General features: G+C 52.8%; 2 protein-coding genes across 5 annotated transcripts in view; one reads left to right on the plus strand and one right to left on the minus strand.

The window, feature by feature from the left end:
• Nucleotides 1-60: 60 nt before the first annotated feature.
• On the minus strand, nucleotides 61-5026 carry MON1A (MON1 homolog A, secretory trafficking associated). Its single transcript, XM_062008520.1, has 6 exons — nucleotides 4863-5026; nucleotides 3680-3821; nucleotides 2979-3446; nucleotides 2022-2787; nucleotides 1774-1921; nucleotides 61-1335 (listed from the first exon to the last, which is right to left on the minus strand). The coding sequence occupies exons 2-6, from the start codon at nucleotides 3804-3806 to the stop codon at nucleotides 1195-1197; spliced, it is 1650 nt and encodes a 549-aa protein (XP_061864504.1). The 5' UTR covers nucleotides 3807-3821; nucleotides 4863-5026; the 3' UTR covers nucleotides 61-1194.
• Nucleotides 5027-5301: 275 nt separating this feature from the next.
• RBM6 (RNA binding motif protein 6) overlaps nucleotides 5302-17289 on the plus strand; it is a 58215-nt gene continuing 46227 nt past the window's right edge. For 2 of the 4 annotated variants that reach the window (XM_062008516.1, XM_062008519.1), the window contains exons 1-5: nucleotides 9290-9509; nucleotides 9953-10062; nucleotides 12103-13441; nucleotides 14528-14617; nucleotides 15588-15657. In XM_062008516.1, coding sequence (XP_061864500.1) covers nucleotides 10019-10062; nucleotides 12103-13441; nucleotides 14528-14617; nucleotides 15588-15657 — 1543 coding nt within the window. In that variant the 5' untranslated portion in view covers nucleotides 9290-9509; nucleotides 9953-10018. Of the gene's footprint in view, nucleotides 5378-7389; nucleotides 7549-9289; nucleotides 9510-9952; nucleotides 10063-12102; nucleotides 13442-14527; nucleotides 14618-15587; nucleotides 15658-17289 lie in introns of those variants that run through there. The other 2 variants (XM_062008517.1, XM_062008518.1) reach the window with 2 other exon arrangements.

Genomic DNA, 17289 nt, shown 5'->3' on the forward strand with positions numbered 1-17289 from the left:
CAAACTCCCTTCCCCAGCTCAGCCATGTGTCCCCCCCAACACAGCAACACGAGACTCGGCTTAGGGGCCAAATAATGTTTATGAGCGAAGACAAGCGGTTACACTCTGGCAGGAGCATAAATACAGGAGCAGAGACCCTGTGCTCATCCTGTGGGGCCCTTCCCTGCTGTCAGGGTGCCATGCTGGTGCCTCTGCCCCTCCTTCAACACCCGTCAGTGCTCGCTGCCAGTCCCAAAGCTCGGGGCTGGGCCATGCCTGGTGTGCTGCTCAGGGGTGCTCAGCCCCACACCAGCACCGGGGAACAGCCAGGGAGGAGGCAGCCCCGGTACAGCAAACTCGGTGTAGGGGCTGCCTTTGGGGGGCAGGTGCCCCTGTGCCAAGGGGAAGATCCTCCTTGGGCTTGGGGCTGTGCTTCAGCCGCTCCTTTAGGGCCCCTTGCCCACAGGAGCCAGCACTGGGAGCCTACAAGCACCCCAATGGGCACTCCAGCACCCCCACTCTCTGGGGCTGCTCTGTGTGTCTATGGGGAGATGGGCAGGATGTCACTGACCTGTCACTTTGCCTGCCGTTGTCCCCAGGGACATTCTTCTCATGGCCGTAGTGGGAAGGGTTGGGGCTCACAGAGATGCCAAGGGAGTAAACCTGCCAGGGCAGGGGCCTCCTGGCAATGAGGGGGGCCCAGCTCTCCCAGGGCAGGGAAAGGAGCAGTGTGTGCCCTGGGCCAGCCCTGTCCTGCCTGAAGAGCATCACCTGCCATCTGTGGGCACAGCAGCATAGGGGGCCCCTGGGAGCTGCCACATCTCCCCAGGGAACCCCCTCCTTGGCATAGCCACAGGATGGCAGAGAAAGGAGGCACAGGCAGCAGGATTTGGTGGCTCAGCTCCCCTCCAACAATCCAAGGTACCTGTAGCCTGTCTCAAGGACCCTCGCAACAAGGAATGGAGCTGGGGGCTGCAGAGGAAGCTCAGCCCCCCAAGCTGGGGGCACTGCCTGCAGATGAGAGAATGTCCTGCTCACCACCATCCCTGGCAGCTGAGCACCCCGTTACTAACAGCCAAGTCGGACAGTCCCATGGGTGGGTTCCCCCATGCTCCAGGGTCCCACCACACCCCTCCCCTGGACACAGGCCCGGGCTCCTGGCACCGCAGGGCTCCCCAGCACCATGCCCTGGCACCATGCCCTGGCACCATGCCCTCAGTACGTCTGGGGCGTGAGGATGAAGAGTCGGTCTTCCTCCTTGCGGATCCACTTCATGAGCTTGTTGACAGCACTGATGGCCCCGGCCTTGGTCCCCAGAGGACTGTAGCATATGTAGAGCTCAAAGGCGCTGGTGACCTGGGTGAAGAAACAAGGTATAAGCTGGGAACATGCCCGTGCTCCACCTGGGGTGGGCACTGCATCTTCTCCCCACGGGCTACCAGGAAAGGGCACAGGGGCTTCAGTGCAGGGACAGGAGGTGGCAGTGGGGTACCCTAAACAGGTGGCATCTGGTCTGTGCAGAAGGGGGAGGATCAAACCCCAGCGTTTGCTCCCAGAATGGGTTTTTTCTGCAGCACTGGGGAGTTCCCAGCAGCACATCACACAGTCCTTGGTGCTGGAGCTCACCAGCCCACACTGCTATCCCTGCCCGCCCTTCCCTGGCACAGGGGTCCTAAGAGGACCATGCATGGGTTGGGGGCCATTCTGGTGCTGTGTTGTGCCACCACCCTTTTAATCCATCGTGCAGCATCAGAGAAAAGGTGGGCTCAGCCAAACCCTGCCGATAGCCCTTACCCAAGCCAGGAGGTTCTCACGGGGGCCTGTGAAGTAGATGTTCTTCAAGGGGCGTGAAGAGTTGTGAGCCCGGCTGTGGAGGTACTGGTACAGCCCCAAGAGCCTCTCCTTGTCCTCCTCCCGCACATAGGGTGCCTCAATCTCAGGGCTGCAGGAACACAGCACCCCGTTAGCTCCCCTGGAGAAGAGGATTCGCATCGCCGTGCCCCAGCGCTCAGCCCAGCGGTTCCCCCCTTCAGGGGCCTCACCTGGTGAAGAGCCCAGAGCTCTTGGACTTGTAGATGAAGTGCCGGAGGTCGGGGATGCCCACCTGGGCCACACTGTAGAAGGGGGTGCGCAGGGCCTCCTGCAGAGCGTGGTGCACCCCCCGCCGCCGCAGCCGCTCCTGGAAGCGCCGCTTGCAGTCGGACACGGTGAAGAAGTCCTCGCGGTCAGTGGAGACCAGCAAGAGGCACAGGTCCATCTCCTGCTCCAGGTAGGAGATGTGGGCGTGGAAGAAGCCGCTGGAGTTGAACTTGGGGAGGCAAATGGGAGTCCAGGCTTCACCCTCCCGGAAGGAGGAAGAAGAGCTGATGAGGTTGAAGAGCAGATGGAGGTCGATGGGGTGAAGGAACTGGTCTTTCTTCCTCACGAGAGACACCAGCTGGTTCCCCGACAGCAGAATAGAGAACACCAGGCTCTTGGCCTTGGCCTGCTGGAGGCTGGTGCTGACAGCGTCCCGCACGCTGGCGGCCAGGGGCAGGCAGCGCACGGCGCCCATGAGGAAGCTGGGGTCGTGGGCCATGAGGTCCAGCAGGTTGTCGGTGATGCGCTCGGAGCCGGCCAGGAGCCTGCGCAGGTCGTAGTTCTGCTTCTGCTGGAAGATGTGGTTGAGCTGGGTCCAGGTGAGCAGGCTCAGGATCTGGTAGTAGATGTAGAGCAGCTCGTGGGCGATCTCCTGCTCCGACTGCCGGGTCCGCGCCACTGCCACCAGTACCAGCGGGCTCCTCCGCACGAAGACCACCTTGTAGCCATCTGTTTGGGAGGGAGACCCCGAGGGCAGACCTGTAAGTCTGGGTCCCCAGGGCTGTGAGGAGGAGATGGTGTGCAGCCTCTCCCTTCATCCACCAATCCACCCTTGGGGACAGCTGACATAGTCCACAGTGACAAGGGCATGGCCAGGTGAGCCACAACACCCCCCATCCCACCCCTCCCCGGGGCAGTACCTGCGTGTATGGACCGGATGGCGTTTTTCTCGGCCTCCAGGAAGGACACCAGAGCCATCATCACACCCATGGTGCTGGACAGGGCCTCCTCGGAGCCGTAGCGGGAGTACACAGGCTTGCCCGCCTCGCTCAGCACGAACACGTGCTTGCGGTGCATGCGCCAGGCGTCCATGGTCACGTCCTCCTCCTCCTTGCCCGACAGCACCGAGTCGCGGCGGGTGCTCTGCGGGGACGGCTCCAGCTTCCCCTCCTTGCTCGGCCTCATCTCCTCCTCCAGGTCGAGGGCCATGCCCGTGAGCTGCGTGCTCAGCTCGCTGAAGTCCTTGCTGATCTGTTCCATGCTGCTGGGCCCGGCCGGCTCCCCTTGCCTCTCCTCCGGGCTCCGCGCCGCCACTGCCCCGTCCTCGGGGCTCGTCAAGTCCTCGTAGGAGCGGGTGTGCACAAACATGGCTCCCTCCTGGCCCGCCCCTGGAACAGCAGGCTGTGCAGCGCCCGTCCGCCTGCGCCCACGGCGGGGGCAAAGGGGACAGGGGGCTGCAGGGAGGGACCTGCCTTCCCATCCCACAGCACCCAGGGGTTTGGGTCTGGCTGGTGGGGTGTTGCCAGTGGGCTTGCTCCCCTTGCCGTCCCCAGAGTGGGCCCAGCCATGTAATGGGGGCTGTTTTCCCCCCTCTGACCCCGCAGGGAGCTCTGCCCCATACCTGGCTCTGTGCCCTGCGCCAGCCCTGGCGTGGGGCTCTCGGACCGCTCCGCATGCTGCCCGTCTCCTGGTGCCAGGGACCCGTTGGGCACTTCCCAGCCTTTCTTCTTGTGGACATCCGCAGCCATTCCTCGGGGCAGGACCTGTGTGTGACCCACAGTCACCTCTCTGTTCCCTCACCCCACAGTGGGGCCGTGCCAGCATCCTCAGCCCCATCCTGCTGGCTCAGCAGGCAGCCCCGAGCCCTGGTGAGATGTCAGGCAAGCAGCTCTAATCCAACAGGATTTCCTCCCTCCTGCGGCCCCAGCTCCCTCCAGCCCCCCAGTACTTTTCATCCAGGCTTGGCCCCGATTTCCCCTGAGCGCTAGAAAAGCTGCTCAGCCTCCCTCTGCCGTGTCCCAGCAGCGAGGGGGAAGGGAGATGGCCCTGGGGGCTGGTCCTGCACATGACTGACAATCCCGGAGGACCCATGTTTGCAAAGGGCGGGTTTTATGGCCCTCCCTGGCCTGGATTAGGTAGCTGGTGACACTCCTCCTGAGGCCATGGCTGCTCAGGTGGCACAATCTGTTGCAAGCGTAGTGTCCTCTCAAACCCCTGCCCCGTGGGTCAGTTCTCTCGGGCACAGCCCCGCCGTGCCTTCAGCCCACACTTTCCTCTCTGTCCTGGAGGGAAACCGGCCCAAAAGTGAACACCAGCACGACCAGCCCACAAGTGAACACAAAGCACACAAGGGACGGCAACAGGAAGGCGTCGGGCTGGCTCGGGTCCCGCGCCCCGGCACCAGCGGGCAGGCAGGCCCGGGGAGCCCTGGCTTCGCTCCACGCTGGGTGACACCCCCTGCTCCTGGACACCCAGCTCCAGCCCCGCAGGTAACGCCACACCTGGGGAAGCCGGACCCGACCCCAAAGGCCTGCGACATCCCAACAGCCCTGGATGGTACCGGCTTTCCTCGCCCGGCCCTTCCCCTCCTGGCCGGGCTGCTGCCAGCCCGCTGCCCTTCCCCCGACCCACCGGACAAGGGTCTCCCCGCGACCTCCGAGACCCAGTGCGGGGCCCGTCACGGCCCCTGCGCCGCCCGGGGCGGGGGCGTGTGTGCCACCGCTCCCGCCGCACCGCCGGGCCGCGGGGGAGCTCCAGGCCCGGCGTCCCCCACACACTCGAAGGACAACGCGCAGAGAACCGACCTTCGCGGCTCCTCCCGTCGACGCCAGAGGCCCGGGCGAGCAGCGCGGCGGGGGCCGCCCGGCAGCGCCCCGGCACAGCCTACGCGCGGCGGGGGGAACGACAGCGGCGGCGGGCAGCCACCTGCCGCCCTGCCCCCGGCCCCGGCAGCCCCGGCGCCACCGGCATCGCGGCACCCGCCCCGGGAGACCGCCCCGCCGCCCGCCGGGCCCGCCCGCGCGGGCCGCTGGGAGTTGTAGGCGGCGCCCGCTCCCCGCCGCCGCCGCGAGCCCCCCCTCCGCGACTACAACTCCCGGCGTGCCGCGGCCCCCGCGCGGGGCACGCTGGGAAGCGGAGTCCGCCCGCGGGGGGCCGCCGGCGTGGGGCATGGCGGGAGCGGTAGTGTGGCGGCGGGCGGGCGGGACTGCGCTTCCCAGCGTGCCCCGCGCCGCGGCGGGAGGGGGGGGGGGAGAAGGCGGAAGTTCCGGTTTCCCGCCGTGGGTGCGCTAGGCCTGGCGCGGCGCGAGCGGTGGCGGCGGTGAGGGCAGTGCGGGGCGGCTCCGCCGCGGGGCAGCGGCTGCGGGGGGGACGGAGGGAGAGAGGGAGGGACGGGGGGTTGTGGTGCGGGGGGCGCGGGGCGCGGCCGTGTGCGGCCCAGCCCGGCTGGGGTGGTAGGCTTTGCTTCGGCGGGGCCGCGCGTGTCCGCAGGCTGGCGTGGGGCCGCGGTCGTGGCGGCGGGGTGGGGGCGGCTCCCGGGGCAGGGCCTCCCGTAGGGCTGTCGGGGGCCACGGGGTGGGGAAAGGGTCTGTGTTTCTGGAGTGACGCCTGCGATAAGGGCGGAGGCCTCGCGCTGTGCCGCGGGGGTCTCCCGAGGGCCGCCCGGCACAGGAAGGCGTTTCGCCGTGATGTGCCCGTGATCCAGGAGCGTGTGTGTGTGAGAGGGATCCTTCTGTGGGGCCACCTGGGAGGGAGGAGCAGGGGCTGCCTCGTGTGCGGCCTGTCAGGATAGAGGAGAGGGACTGCGTGTGTCTCTTTTTAAGGTCACTCATGGCAGGTAGGGGCTGTCTCAGCTGTCCAGAGGCCAGTCCCAGTCATGGCTCAGAGGCTGCTCAATCTCATCGGGAGTGTCCCATGCCCCAGTAGGGCTGGGGCTCACCGTGCTGAGCATTGGGGCCTGCTGTGTGTGCTGATGGTGGTGATTGTAGTGTTGCAGGCTGTCTCTGTGTTATTCTGAGATCCTGGTCAAAAGTAGGGCTTTTCTGGTGCCATATTATACAAGTTGCCTTGAAAAGTGTTTTTAAAAGGAATGGACAGAAAGTGGAGCAGATTGATGCTGCGGCGCAGAGGAGGGTGATAGGGGCTGTCTCTGAGGATGTGAGATCTGATAGCGAGGCTCAAGGATGGGCCGAATGGCACTTGGGATGGTAAATAAAAGCCAAAGGTGGTGGCAGGATGTGGCCCAGCTTGTGCTGGAGGCCGATGAAGGCCAGGTAATGCGGTGGTTGTGAGCTACTGGGAGTAATAACGGTGCTTCTCACGGTATGTGTTTTTAAGTGGCTGGTACCACAGGAGTTTGATGTTGCTGGTGTGTAGTGGTAATTTTAGAAATGCTGCTGGAGGTGGAATCCACTTTTCCTTGGAAGAGCTGAAATAGTTCTCTCTCCCTTTGCTTTGAAACTCGAGGAATGCAGTTTTGATATTTATTCTGTTCTGGATTTGACATCCTTGACTCTGACATTGGAAATAACAGGCTTTCTAGGCTATGTGCAGTGTTTCTGTAACTTGGGGAAACAATTTCTCTTGTACCTCCTGTAGTACTTGTATTTCACAGAGATTTTTTGCCTTTCTTCAGCCTTACAAAAACTGCTGCTCAGAGAAAGTTGTTCTGCAGCAAGTTACATCCCTCTCTGCTCTCAGTGCAGTCCTGTGTGTAGTTGTGTGTTTGGTTTTCTTGTGTTCTATGAATGAGTCTGGCAGCCTTGGCAAAGTCTGGAGAGAAGTTGTGAGTATCAGAGGTTTTTTTTCTGAGTGTAGCACCTCTTTGAAACTTTACCTTGCCTCATCCATCACCAGTTTCTTCTGGCTTCTCCCAGGTTTGGAAAGCAAGCTGCAGAGTTGGGAGGAGATGCCTAAGGCCCGTGCTAGCTTTCCTTGCTCTGACTCTTGCCAGAAATCCTAACTATTCCTCAGAAAGTCTGGCTTCGTAATCTGGCTCAGCACGTGCTTCTGATGCTCTGTGCCATTGTTTTTCCACAGTTAGGATGGGAACTGAATGCAGAGATCCAGAAGAGCCCCTGATCAGGCTTGGCACAGGCAGCTGGGAAGCGGTCTTGGGAGTATCCCCAGTGCTGGGCACAAGGTGGTCTGGGGCTGCCTTGGGGAGAGCAGGAGCACGGTCCTGAGCAGGTCCTGGGCTGTAAATGCCAGGGAGCACCCAAGGCTCCATGGGTCTCCATTGGTCTCCATTGTCTGCTGGGAGGGCTGCACTACAACCAGTCATTGTGGGGACTAAGACCACGAAAGAGTTTCTCTGAGATACCTTTTGTGTCTTCCCTGGGGCCAAGGCTTTGCCATCAGGAAGGAGAGCCAGCTGGGAGACGAGAAGGGAAATAAAGTACCTACTTTCAGATGCATATCGGCCTTCCTGAAGATTCAGTATAATTTAACAGCTAATTATTGTCTTAAAAGGACTCTTCATCTGGGCTCTGAGTAAGTGGATAGGTTGGTGTGTTGTGTGGCTGGGGTACTGTATTGCTCTGAAACACCCTTTGTTGACATCTCCCTCAGATGTGTGGTCATTGCTGAGGTATGGCAAAACTAAATGATGCACTTGAGGGTGGATTTTTGCAATGCTTTGTTGCTGGCCTGGCCCCAGCCCCGGGCTCTGCTGGTGTGTCTTTGGCAGGCAGGCTTACGCCCACTGACCTGTCCCCCAGCATCTGCCTGTGAGCAGGGGGTGGGAGCTGAGCTGGCTGTTCCTCAAAGGGTAAATCCTGAGGGATCTAATTGTAGCGTGCATCTTTTGGAGCAGTTGTAGCAGGGCATGCTTCACAGAATCACAGACTCTCAAGGGCTGGAAGGGACCTCAAAAGCTCATCCAGTGCAACCCCCCTGCCAGAGCAGGGCCACCTAGAGTAGGTCACACGGGAACTTATCCAGCTGGGTTCGAATGTCTCCAGAGAAGGAGCCTCCACAGCCCATCTGGGCAGCCCTTGCCAGTGCTCCCTCACCTGAACACTGAAGAAGTTTTTCCCTGTGTTTCTTTGGAACCTCTTCTGTTTCGACTTGTCCCCGTTGATTTTGTCCCTGTCCCGCAGTTTGCTGTTGCCTTGTTTTCTGGGTCTGTGTAGTAAACAGTATCACTGAAGTGACCTGGGTTAAATATAACTGTTTGGAGGGTCATCCCTGGTGCAGACCCAGAAAAGCTCAAGCTGGCACAACTAACGCACCGTGTGTTGCCAAAGGCAGAGTGGAGAGAGCAGATCGTATCAGGCTGAGCCAGTATTGCTGCCTGTGTTATTGAACCATGACCTCATGCTCATGGATGTTGCTGCATGGCTTGGCTGGTCTATGCCAAGGTCTGATATCAGTCCAGTGCTATTTTTTTTCCCTGTCTGATAATTTGAATTTTATATCCAAACAGTTCCCAGCTGTCAAGGGTTTGGGTTTTTTTTAAGCACTTAATGAGAGCTGGAGTGGGGAAGGAAATCCAAAAGGGAAGATCAAAACCCATCAGGTCTGCAGATGTCTGCAGGCAGCAAAAGATCACAGATAAATGTTCCATCTGATGACAGCCAACTGTAATGATGGCTGCTGTACCCATCTCCTTGTCCTCTCTGTGAAGGGTGTACTGTCAGCTCTCTTGGATTGACCTCCAAGAAGGGAAAATATGATGGAACTCGTGGCCTTGGGACGAGGGAGGTGCTCGTTTCATCAAGGGCCACATCAAATATGAGCAGAGCAGTGCTCTTAGACTTGAGTGGCCAACTGCATGAATCTGTGTCTCTAGAAACGGCAGCTGTGTCAGGATTGGGGTACAGGTTGCCTTCATCAGCTTTCCCCCCTTGCATACTGAGACCTGCCAGGCTCTGCTGCAAGCTCTGTCATCATCTGCCCTCTCGCCCTGCCACACGTGTGGCAGCACTGACCTTTGGAAGTGATAACAAACAGGATCTGTGTGCTTTCCTTTGACATCAGCTGCTCTAGCCAGGCCTGGTGGTGACTTTTCTGCTGTCTTCTGTCCCACCTAGCCACTGCAGTTATTTTAATCCTGTGTTTGAGCTGTTTCCTAGCAGCATGTGAGCCCCAGGTCTCCCAACCTTGGTCTGGTGGCACGGCAGGCCTCCTGGATCAGTCAGTGCCATTTGAGACCACCGGCTTGGTTGAGACCATCACCTCGTGTTGCTCTGCACTCTGCTGCAACCTGGTTTGTTTTCTGGGTTTTGTGTTTGAAGGGTGGAAGTGCTTCCCATTTCAAGTCCCAGCTTTGGCAATCACCAGGAAATCCTCGCCTTTAGTGCTGGTGGGAGGAAGTGGATGAGATTTTAGATCCCTGTTGAGGCAAGTGTTATTTGCAGCACTCAGCTTGATGAGGGCAGCGTTGGAGAACAGTGCCTGCAATGATTTTTTGGCAAAGCCCACTCTGTTATCTACACACTTTTGAGGGCAAAGTAAGTGTAGTAGACCAATATTAGCGATTGTTTCCTTGAACAGCAAAGAGCTTTTGGCAAAAAATAGTTTGGATTAAACGTTAATTGCAAACTGTTATTCGGCAACGGTCCTCGTTGTTTATAGCTGGTGGTGTCATCACATCTCTAGCTGCACTCCCAGTAGTGTCAGACAACACAGTATGTTGAAAAGCTTTATGTTAATCAAAAGAGATATCGAATGGTTTGCTCAGCCCTATTGACAGTTTGATTTCAGAAGTTGTTTGGTGCTTGCAGATTTGAAGGTGGAGAAACGCTGCAGATAAATTCATTCGTGCCTCAGTGTGGTCCATGTGTATTTGTGGGGCCTGCTCAGATCCCCACACCCCTTCTTAACCAGCAGTGTTTTTCTTATGTGATATCTATTCTTTGCCTTGCAGCTTATTGTCATGTTATTTATGCAACAGGTTGTGCTGTCTTGGTGTTCTTAAAGTGAACTATCCTTTTCTGGAAAGCTACCAGCCAAGATCAAAATGTGGGGAGATCACCGACAAGGCAACAGAATGGGCTCTTTTCGGTAAGCATTTGCATGTACAGCTTGTTTTGGCAACATTCTTAAACACAATAAGCCCTGGGGACTTTCTGTTTGTCAATATTTCTGCTCATCCTCCCCTGAGCAGACTGCTTCGATAAAAGTTCTGAGATCAGTGTGGTGCTAAGTGCAACTGCCAAAATAGAAGCCAATGAAGTGACAGTGGAACTTTCTGTACTTCTCTGAAGGTTTTTTCTCATTTCTGGGATTTTTTTAAACAATAATTGCTTTTAATAGTTTGATTCCTTCTCCACACCTCCTTTTCCAGGGCTACTTAGTTTAGCTCTTGTAAGCTAAGGTAATGGTATGCCATATGGATTTTGGTGCTATGCGCAGTTAGAACCTAGAAGACAAGTACTTAATAGTGTGATGTTGATTCTCCTCAGCCCTGATGCTTGCTTAACCTCAGAAATAGTGTTACTTTTGTTGCACACAGGATTTGATGAAAACTTGGAGAGTTTAGCTCTCCCCATGAGGTTCAGTAAATCAAATATCCCCGTGTTCTTGGCCGTGCTCCTCCATAAGACAGTTTTGAATATCACTGGAACTGTTTAAAAGATTTGTGTGCAACTGGACCTGCACAGCATGGTATTTTTCTTAGTTTATATTCCTCTGGTTGTCACTAGGCCCTGTGTTGCAAGAGGGCTCTGGGTTTAAAAAAAACACCCAAACCCAAAGCACTGCAAGCTAGAATTTTCTTCTTTTGTGCATAATTCCTTCATCTTTTGCTCACATGTCCCCTAAGTTACTTGAGTTTCAGTGTGATAAAGGTACTTCCTCACAGCATACCTTAGGTTTCAACAATAAGAACATGTCAAACAATTGTCCAACTGTGATGTCATTTGTGATGTGAGAAAGCTGATGACATTTGAGCTACGAAAACCGGTGTCCTCCAGAACATATCTTAACAGTTTTGATAGGAGCGTGACTGTGACTTGTGATAATATCAGTAGTGCTGCTCTGCTGATTTTAAAGTGTATTTTTTTGGCATAATTCTTCACTGTATTGGGAGGGGAATTGTAACCTTGAACTGAGTTGTAGTTACTGTTCTGCATGGTGGTGAAAGAGGGACACGTAGCTTAGGGAATGTGTCTGTGGCTTGATTAGCTGTGTAGCTGTCACCTTGCTTTCTGTTGGGGAGTGATTGTGTAGAGACACTCAAGGAAGAACACGACTTGCTGTAGTTGCTAAGAAAGTACCCACTGATTTGGGTAGCACTTGGTGGTGGTTTAAAACATGGTGATATTTTATTCTATTTTTTTCAAAAATGTGTTGGAGCCTCCCTTAGATGGAAAATGAGGGAGCTCCTTCTCCAAAAAAACCCCCTCAATGGATTTTGAGAAGCTATCTTAAGAGGAAACCTCTTCCTGAATGGTTTTATGCAGATCTGGGGAGAGCTCAGAGCTGTAGTGTTGGTGTGAGACAGCCAGTCTGGAGGCACAGATCACCTGGAACCTTACTTGTTGACGTGTTCCTGTGAGGCATCCTCAAATTCTGAACTGAGAGCTTTCAGTGATTTGCCAGTTTAGACTCCAGCACAAGGAAGCATCAAACGAATCTCTGTAGTATGTTGCTACAGCATGTTTGGTAACCTCTGCATTTGTGTGCCTCAGGATGCCGTGGTGAGTTAGCTGTTTGTAACCCTGGCCAGAGAGCTTCTGCTCGAGTGGTTCCTCACAGACGAGTGCTGGTGATGCTAACAACCAACCACACCAGCTGGTGGAACCTTGAACAGCTGCAGAGCTGTGTGCAGTGCAGGACTATGTGGATTGCTACCATCATTAACCCATTAATATTGCAGGTATTCCCTGTTGAGTGCTTCTGGAAATTGTGCTGAAATGGGAGCACCCAAGTTTACTTTCTCACATCTGTCGTATGCTGCCTCATCTTAAACTGCCAAACATCAATATCTTCTGCGGATCTTAGACTGTTACACAACTCTATAAAAGTTTAGAGAAGAATGTGCTGCTGTGTTTATTTCAGACTCTAAGCACGTTATGAATAATACTGTCTTTATTTCTACAGTGGGAGCCAAGAAGAAAGGTTTGCTCCCGGGTGGAACAGGGAATATCCTCCTTCCCTTGATAGTCTTGCTCAAGAAAGACACTCTGGCAACTTCTCTGGCAGAGAATCACTTCCTTTTGATATCCAGGCACTCACAGGCCTCCTCAATCCTCAGTTTGCCAACAGAGAGGAACCTTCTTTCAGCTTTGGAGCTAGAGATGGACCACGTAGTGACTTCAGAGGTGGGGAGGGGCACCATGATTTCAGGGGTAGAGATTTTCCACCACCTGACTTCCAGGGCAGGGATGAGTCTCAGATGGATTTCAGAGGTAGGGAGCCACCCTCTTCTGAGTATAGGGGCAGGGATATGTACCCTGGAGACTTCCGGGAGAGAGAAGGGCCACCTATGGACTTCAGAGGGGGGAATGTTCCTTCAGTGGACTACAGGAACAGGGAGACGTTCCGGATGAACTACAGGGATAGGGAAGCACATAACATGGATTACAGGGGCAGAGATGAACCTCCACCAGACTTCAGGGGAAGGGGGTCTTTTGACCTAGACTTCAGAGGGAGAGATGGGTCTCATGCTGACTTTAGGGCAAGAGATGTGTCTGAGTTAGACTACAGGGGCAGAGAGCATTCCTATTCAGACTTCAGAAATAGGGATGTACCCGATTTGGACTTCAGGGGTGTGGGCACTTCTGATTTGGACTTCAGAAACAGAAATGCATCGTCATCAGACTTCAGAAATAGGCACAGGTCCCGGTCTGATCAGGATTTTAGGAGCAGAGATGTGGCTCCTCCTATGGACTTTACAGATAGGGAAATGCCTCCCGTGGATCAAAGCCTGGCAGATTTTAGGCGCAACCAATCTACTGTACCTTTAGCAGAAAGAGAGGGCTCTGGTTTAAGCACCAGCAAGAGAGAGGAGCCTGCACTTGGTCTAGATAGAACTCCCTTTGGTAGCCAAAAAGGAGAATTTCAACATTCAGAAGCATCAGCCAGAGAAGAGGAATCCCTCGGACTGGGACTTGAAGATGACACTTCGCACAATTTCCAAAATAGCTGTGGACCTCTTCCTACTCTTCAGGACCAAGAGGAGCAACCTCAGACCTTTGCTAACACACAGCAACAGCAGCAGCTTTCTGGGGGGGAGCAGCAAAGATCCGATTCTGATCTTGGGTTAAAGGGTGAAGGTGACCTGGATTTCCTTGGAAGGCAAGATACTGACTACCGGAAGATTGAATATCGTGATGTGGATCACCGGCTGCCAGGGAATCAAATGTTTGATTATGAACATGGCAAGTCCTTTTCAGAAGGAAAACCCAGCAAAGATTCTAGGCCCTATAAGAGCCTTCAGGTATGTGGTTTTGTGAGTTGATGTTTCTGTTAAACAGCTGTTGGCCAAAGAACAGAAGGAGCTGGGAAGGAGTCTTCCATTCAAATCCCATCAGTTCAGTTCTGTCCTAATTCACTCTCCTTCTCTGAAGTCATAGAATCACAGAATGGTAGGGATTGGAAGGGACCTTTAGAGATCATCCAGTCCAACCCCCCTGCCAAAGCAGGTTCCACCTAGATCAGGTCACACAGGAACACGTCCAGGCGGGTCTTAAAGACCTCCAAGAAGCCTCCACATCCTCCCTGGGCAGCTTGGGCCAGGGCTCCCTCACCTCACACTGAAATAGGGGTTTTTTTATGTTTAAATGGAACTGTTTGTGTTCCAGCTTCATCCCATCACCCCTTGTCCTGTTGCTAGATACCATAGAAAAAAGGGATGTCCCAGCCTCCTGACATCCACTAAGCATGAGGTCACCCTCATGCTCCGGGTTGTTGTAACAGGAGCCCTTTCTGTCTCAGAAATACTGTCTTCTCAAGAGAAAGGCAGTTTGGCAATTGAGAATTGCTAAATATGTAAAACCAGATTTGGTACAGAAAGTCCCCAGGTTGAAAAGAGGGAGGATGTTGGAGGGGAACTATTGTATAAAAGACCTTGTTTTGTTGTTTTCTCCTGGACATGGTTTATGAGCACTACCAGAGAGAAGCTCCTGGCTTGAGTGGATCTGTGTGGAACAGTACAGTTGTTCTCACGTGTGCATCTTTTTCGTTCAGAGTTAACTTTGAAATCTGAAGGTGACTGTAACTAGTGGGTTAATAATTACTGTGGAATTCGAATCTCATGTGCTGGAAAGCAGAGAGAAGGGGATTTGCTCATTTTGTTTTCCTGGGCCTAGATCTCATTGTACAGCTCAAAGAGCATGTGAAGGTAGCAATAGTAGTCCTTCAAAGCTCTCTGAACCTTAAACAGTGCTGTGGTCAAAGATTTGAGACACTCTGCTTACAGGCCTTTGCCTTTGAATTACACCATGCTTAATTTTGTTACTGTTTATGTATCTTGTGAGCTGGCATCTCTCATTTCTAAAAACCATCTCGATTGTGTGAACTCAAGGACCAAGATTACCGGACCTGTCCCAAATACGTGAAGCCAAGCAAGCTCATTCGGCTCGGAGGAGTGCCTGAAACTGCCACAAAGGATGATGTAAGTGGGGTGATTTTAATCCAAAAACGTCTGTCAAAGGTTTCTAAAAGCACCATTTTTAAGCCTGGTTAAATGTAGTTCAGCTCCCCAGGGAAAATCCAGATTTAGAAGTCATTGCAAAATGTTGTCTTTTATCTGATTATTCTGGGTTTTGGGAGTCTGGAAGCAAAGAGTTTGTCTGCAGGTGCTTGTGGGGTGTTGTTGGCTAAAAGCCTCAACTCCGGACTCTTTTTGATGTGCCTTACTGCTGTCACTGCTTTGTGTGTGCCAAATACTGCTATTGCTTTGTTGTTATATTTTGGGCTCAGAAGGCATGTAGTGTCTCAGTGAACTTGTTCCTTCTTAGTTACTTGCAATTACTTAAATGAGATCTTATAAATATGGAAAAGACATCTACTGCTACTGCTGATTTTAGTGAAAACCCCTAAAATAATCCAGGCTACAAGGTGCAAGAAGCTTCTTTCTAAAAGCTTCCACTTTGAATTAGGATGGAGTTTTTTGGTGTAAGTTCTAGATGCGAGAACTCCTATGTGCCACAGTTTTTGTTAGAGTTAGCTGTGATAACCAGAGCTTCTGAGGCTCGATACTGGAGAGCTCGTGGGAGAAACTTTGACCTTCAGGGGATGATAAGACATGGAATAGTCACTGTTAAAGGCAATTAAGACATTTCTGACCTTAAATAAGGGTCAGAGGTGAACTGTCTGACTGAAACCAGGGTAATAAAGCTTTGTGCAGTTGAATTGGGGTATAAATGATGGTCACTTATTGAAGCAAAGCCCGAAAATACTTCCAAAACTCAATAAAAAGTTCTCAGCCACTGCTGGAACTTAATCAGCAAAACGTGTCAGTTTGTACCAGAGTTAGCCTAGAAAGAAAATAATCCTGAGGAGAGAGAAATGTATGTTAGCAAGTGCTTCACTTCCTGAGGTTTGCTTTTTGGAGACTGAAGAGGATCTTGGTTTCCCTGCAGATCCTCAACGCTTTCCGAGGGCCCGACGGGACGCCCGTGAAGGACTTGCGACTGAAGGATTACAGTTCAGGTGAGAATGGCTTTTCCATTGCTTCTAGTTTCCAGTTTACAAACTGATGCTCACTTAAGCAGTTTGGTTAAAGCCTTTGGTACTCTAATTGCAGGTAATTTCAAATGAAAATACCCACTGAGTTTTGTAGTTTGTCCTCTTGTCTTCAAAACTGATGGCTGTGCTCACTGCTACTTCAGAGGTAATGCATGAGTCCTGGTGACTCTAGAGAGGTGTAGGAGCAGCAGGAAAAACAGTAAGGCTGTTCTAATAGCCATCAAGAGTAAAGCCAATGCTGACATGGGACAGCAGGTTGATTCCTCTATAGATTTTAAAAGTTGTTGTTAAATCCTTTTGGATTGTTCTATGTCTTGTTTCTGAGATGACCTTACTGTGGAACATGTCCTGCACAAACAGTGTCCTCAGGAAAACTGATGCATCCTAACATTTCTCCTTCAGTAACACGAAACTCTTACCCTTCTTAGATATGAAGACAGGTTAAAAAAAAGAGTAAGTTTTATAAGCAAATATCCCAGTACTGGGTCTGGATGCTCCTCTTCACTCCAAGAATAAAATCTTGCTGTACTTCTGATCAGTATTGTATAGGATTCTGAAGAAAGAAATATTTTACAAGGCTGCTTTGTGAGAAAGTTGTACTGGAACAAAGATGTGCGATGGTAGGAAATGCAGGGTGAGTCCTGGGGATTGGTTTGGATAATGCTGGTAGGAAATACCTTCAAACTGGCATTTATTTATTTATTAAACCTGGGAATGCAGAGGCTTCTACCTTCATCAGTGCTTTTCCTCATTACCAGTATGAGTTGCATGTGAAGCAGCTGGAGTTCTTAGTGTCATTACATTATATAAAGGCTTTCTATGTGTTCAGTAGCTGGAGAGAGAAACTGGGGCAATTGGGTATTTCTCAAGTATATTTTTGTTTCTGGAAGCTGTCAAAGGAGGTTTCACAACCTCCTCATGAACCTTTGAACTAAACACCACCCCTGTGTCATATAATCTGGTCTGGCCCAACAAGCAGGGCTTAAGGAACACAGTTCTTGTTTCCTTTCCTCTTTCCTAAGCACAGGGTAGCATGGTTGTCGTCACTTGTGTGACGACTGCAGCCCAATAATTGCAACAGACTCATTTTTGTGCCTGTGCTGGTGTGACTTGTCAGTTGTTGTTTTTCTGAAGCACATCACTTTTCAGTAATAAATCAACTTGAGCTGGGAATCTCTTCATAGGTCTCTTATCCTGTGTAAGGACTTACTGATCTCAATACAGAAGTGTTGTCTCCTCCTTCCCCATTTCAGAGGCTACTCGGGGTGAGACGGTGTCTGAAGTGATGTGCAGAAGCCTTAGTGTCTGCTGGTGGTCACGTATACTATATGGGTTGCAGGTTTCTGCTGTCTCTCCAAAAGCTGCACTCTGTTTCAGTCTGACTCCTCAGCTGTGAAGTTGGCTTTTTAAAAAGTTTTTCTGGCAATTGTGGGGAGAGAAAGACTGAGGTTAAAATTAGCTCGTATTTGATGAGCTATTTAAAGCTGGTTTTTAACCCTGTCTGGTCAACATCAGTAATTTAAGCAGTGTGGCTTTGTTCTGGGTTATGTGGGTGCTCTAAGGCTTTGTTTTGCGTTACATCCTGAGGCTGCAAAA

The sequence above is a fragment of the Colius striatus genome, chromosome 15 (genome assembly GCF_028858725.1).
Source record: "Colius striatus isolate bColStr4 chromosome 15, bColStr4.1.hap1, whole genome shotgun sequence".
Lineage (NCBI taxonomy): Eukaryota > Metazoa > Chordata > Aves > Coliiformes > Coliidae > Colius > Colius striatus.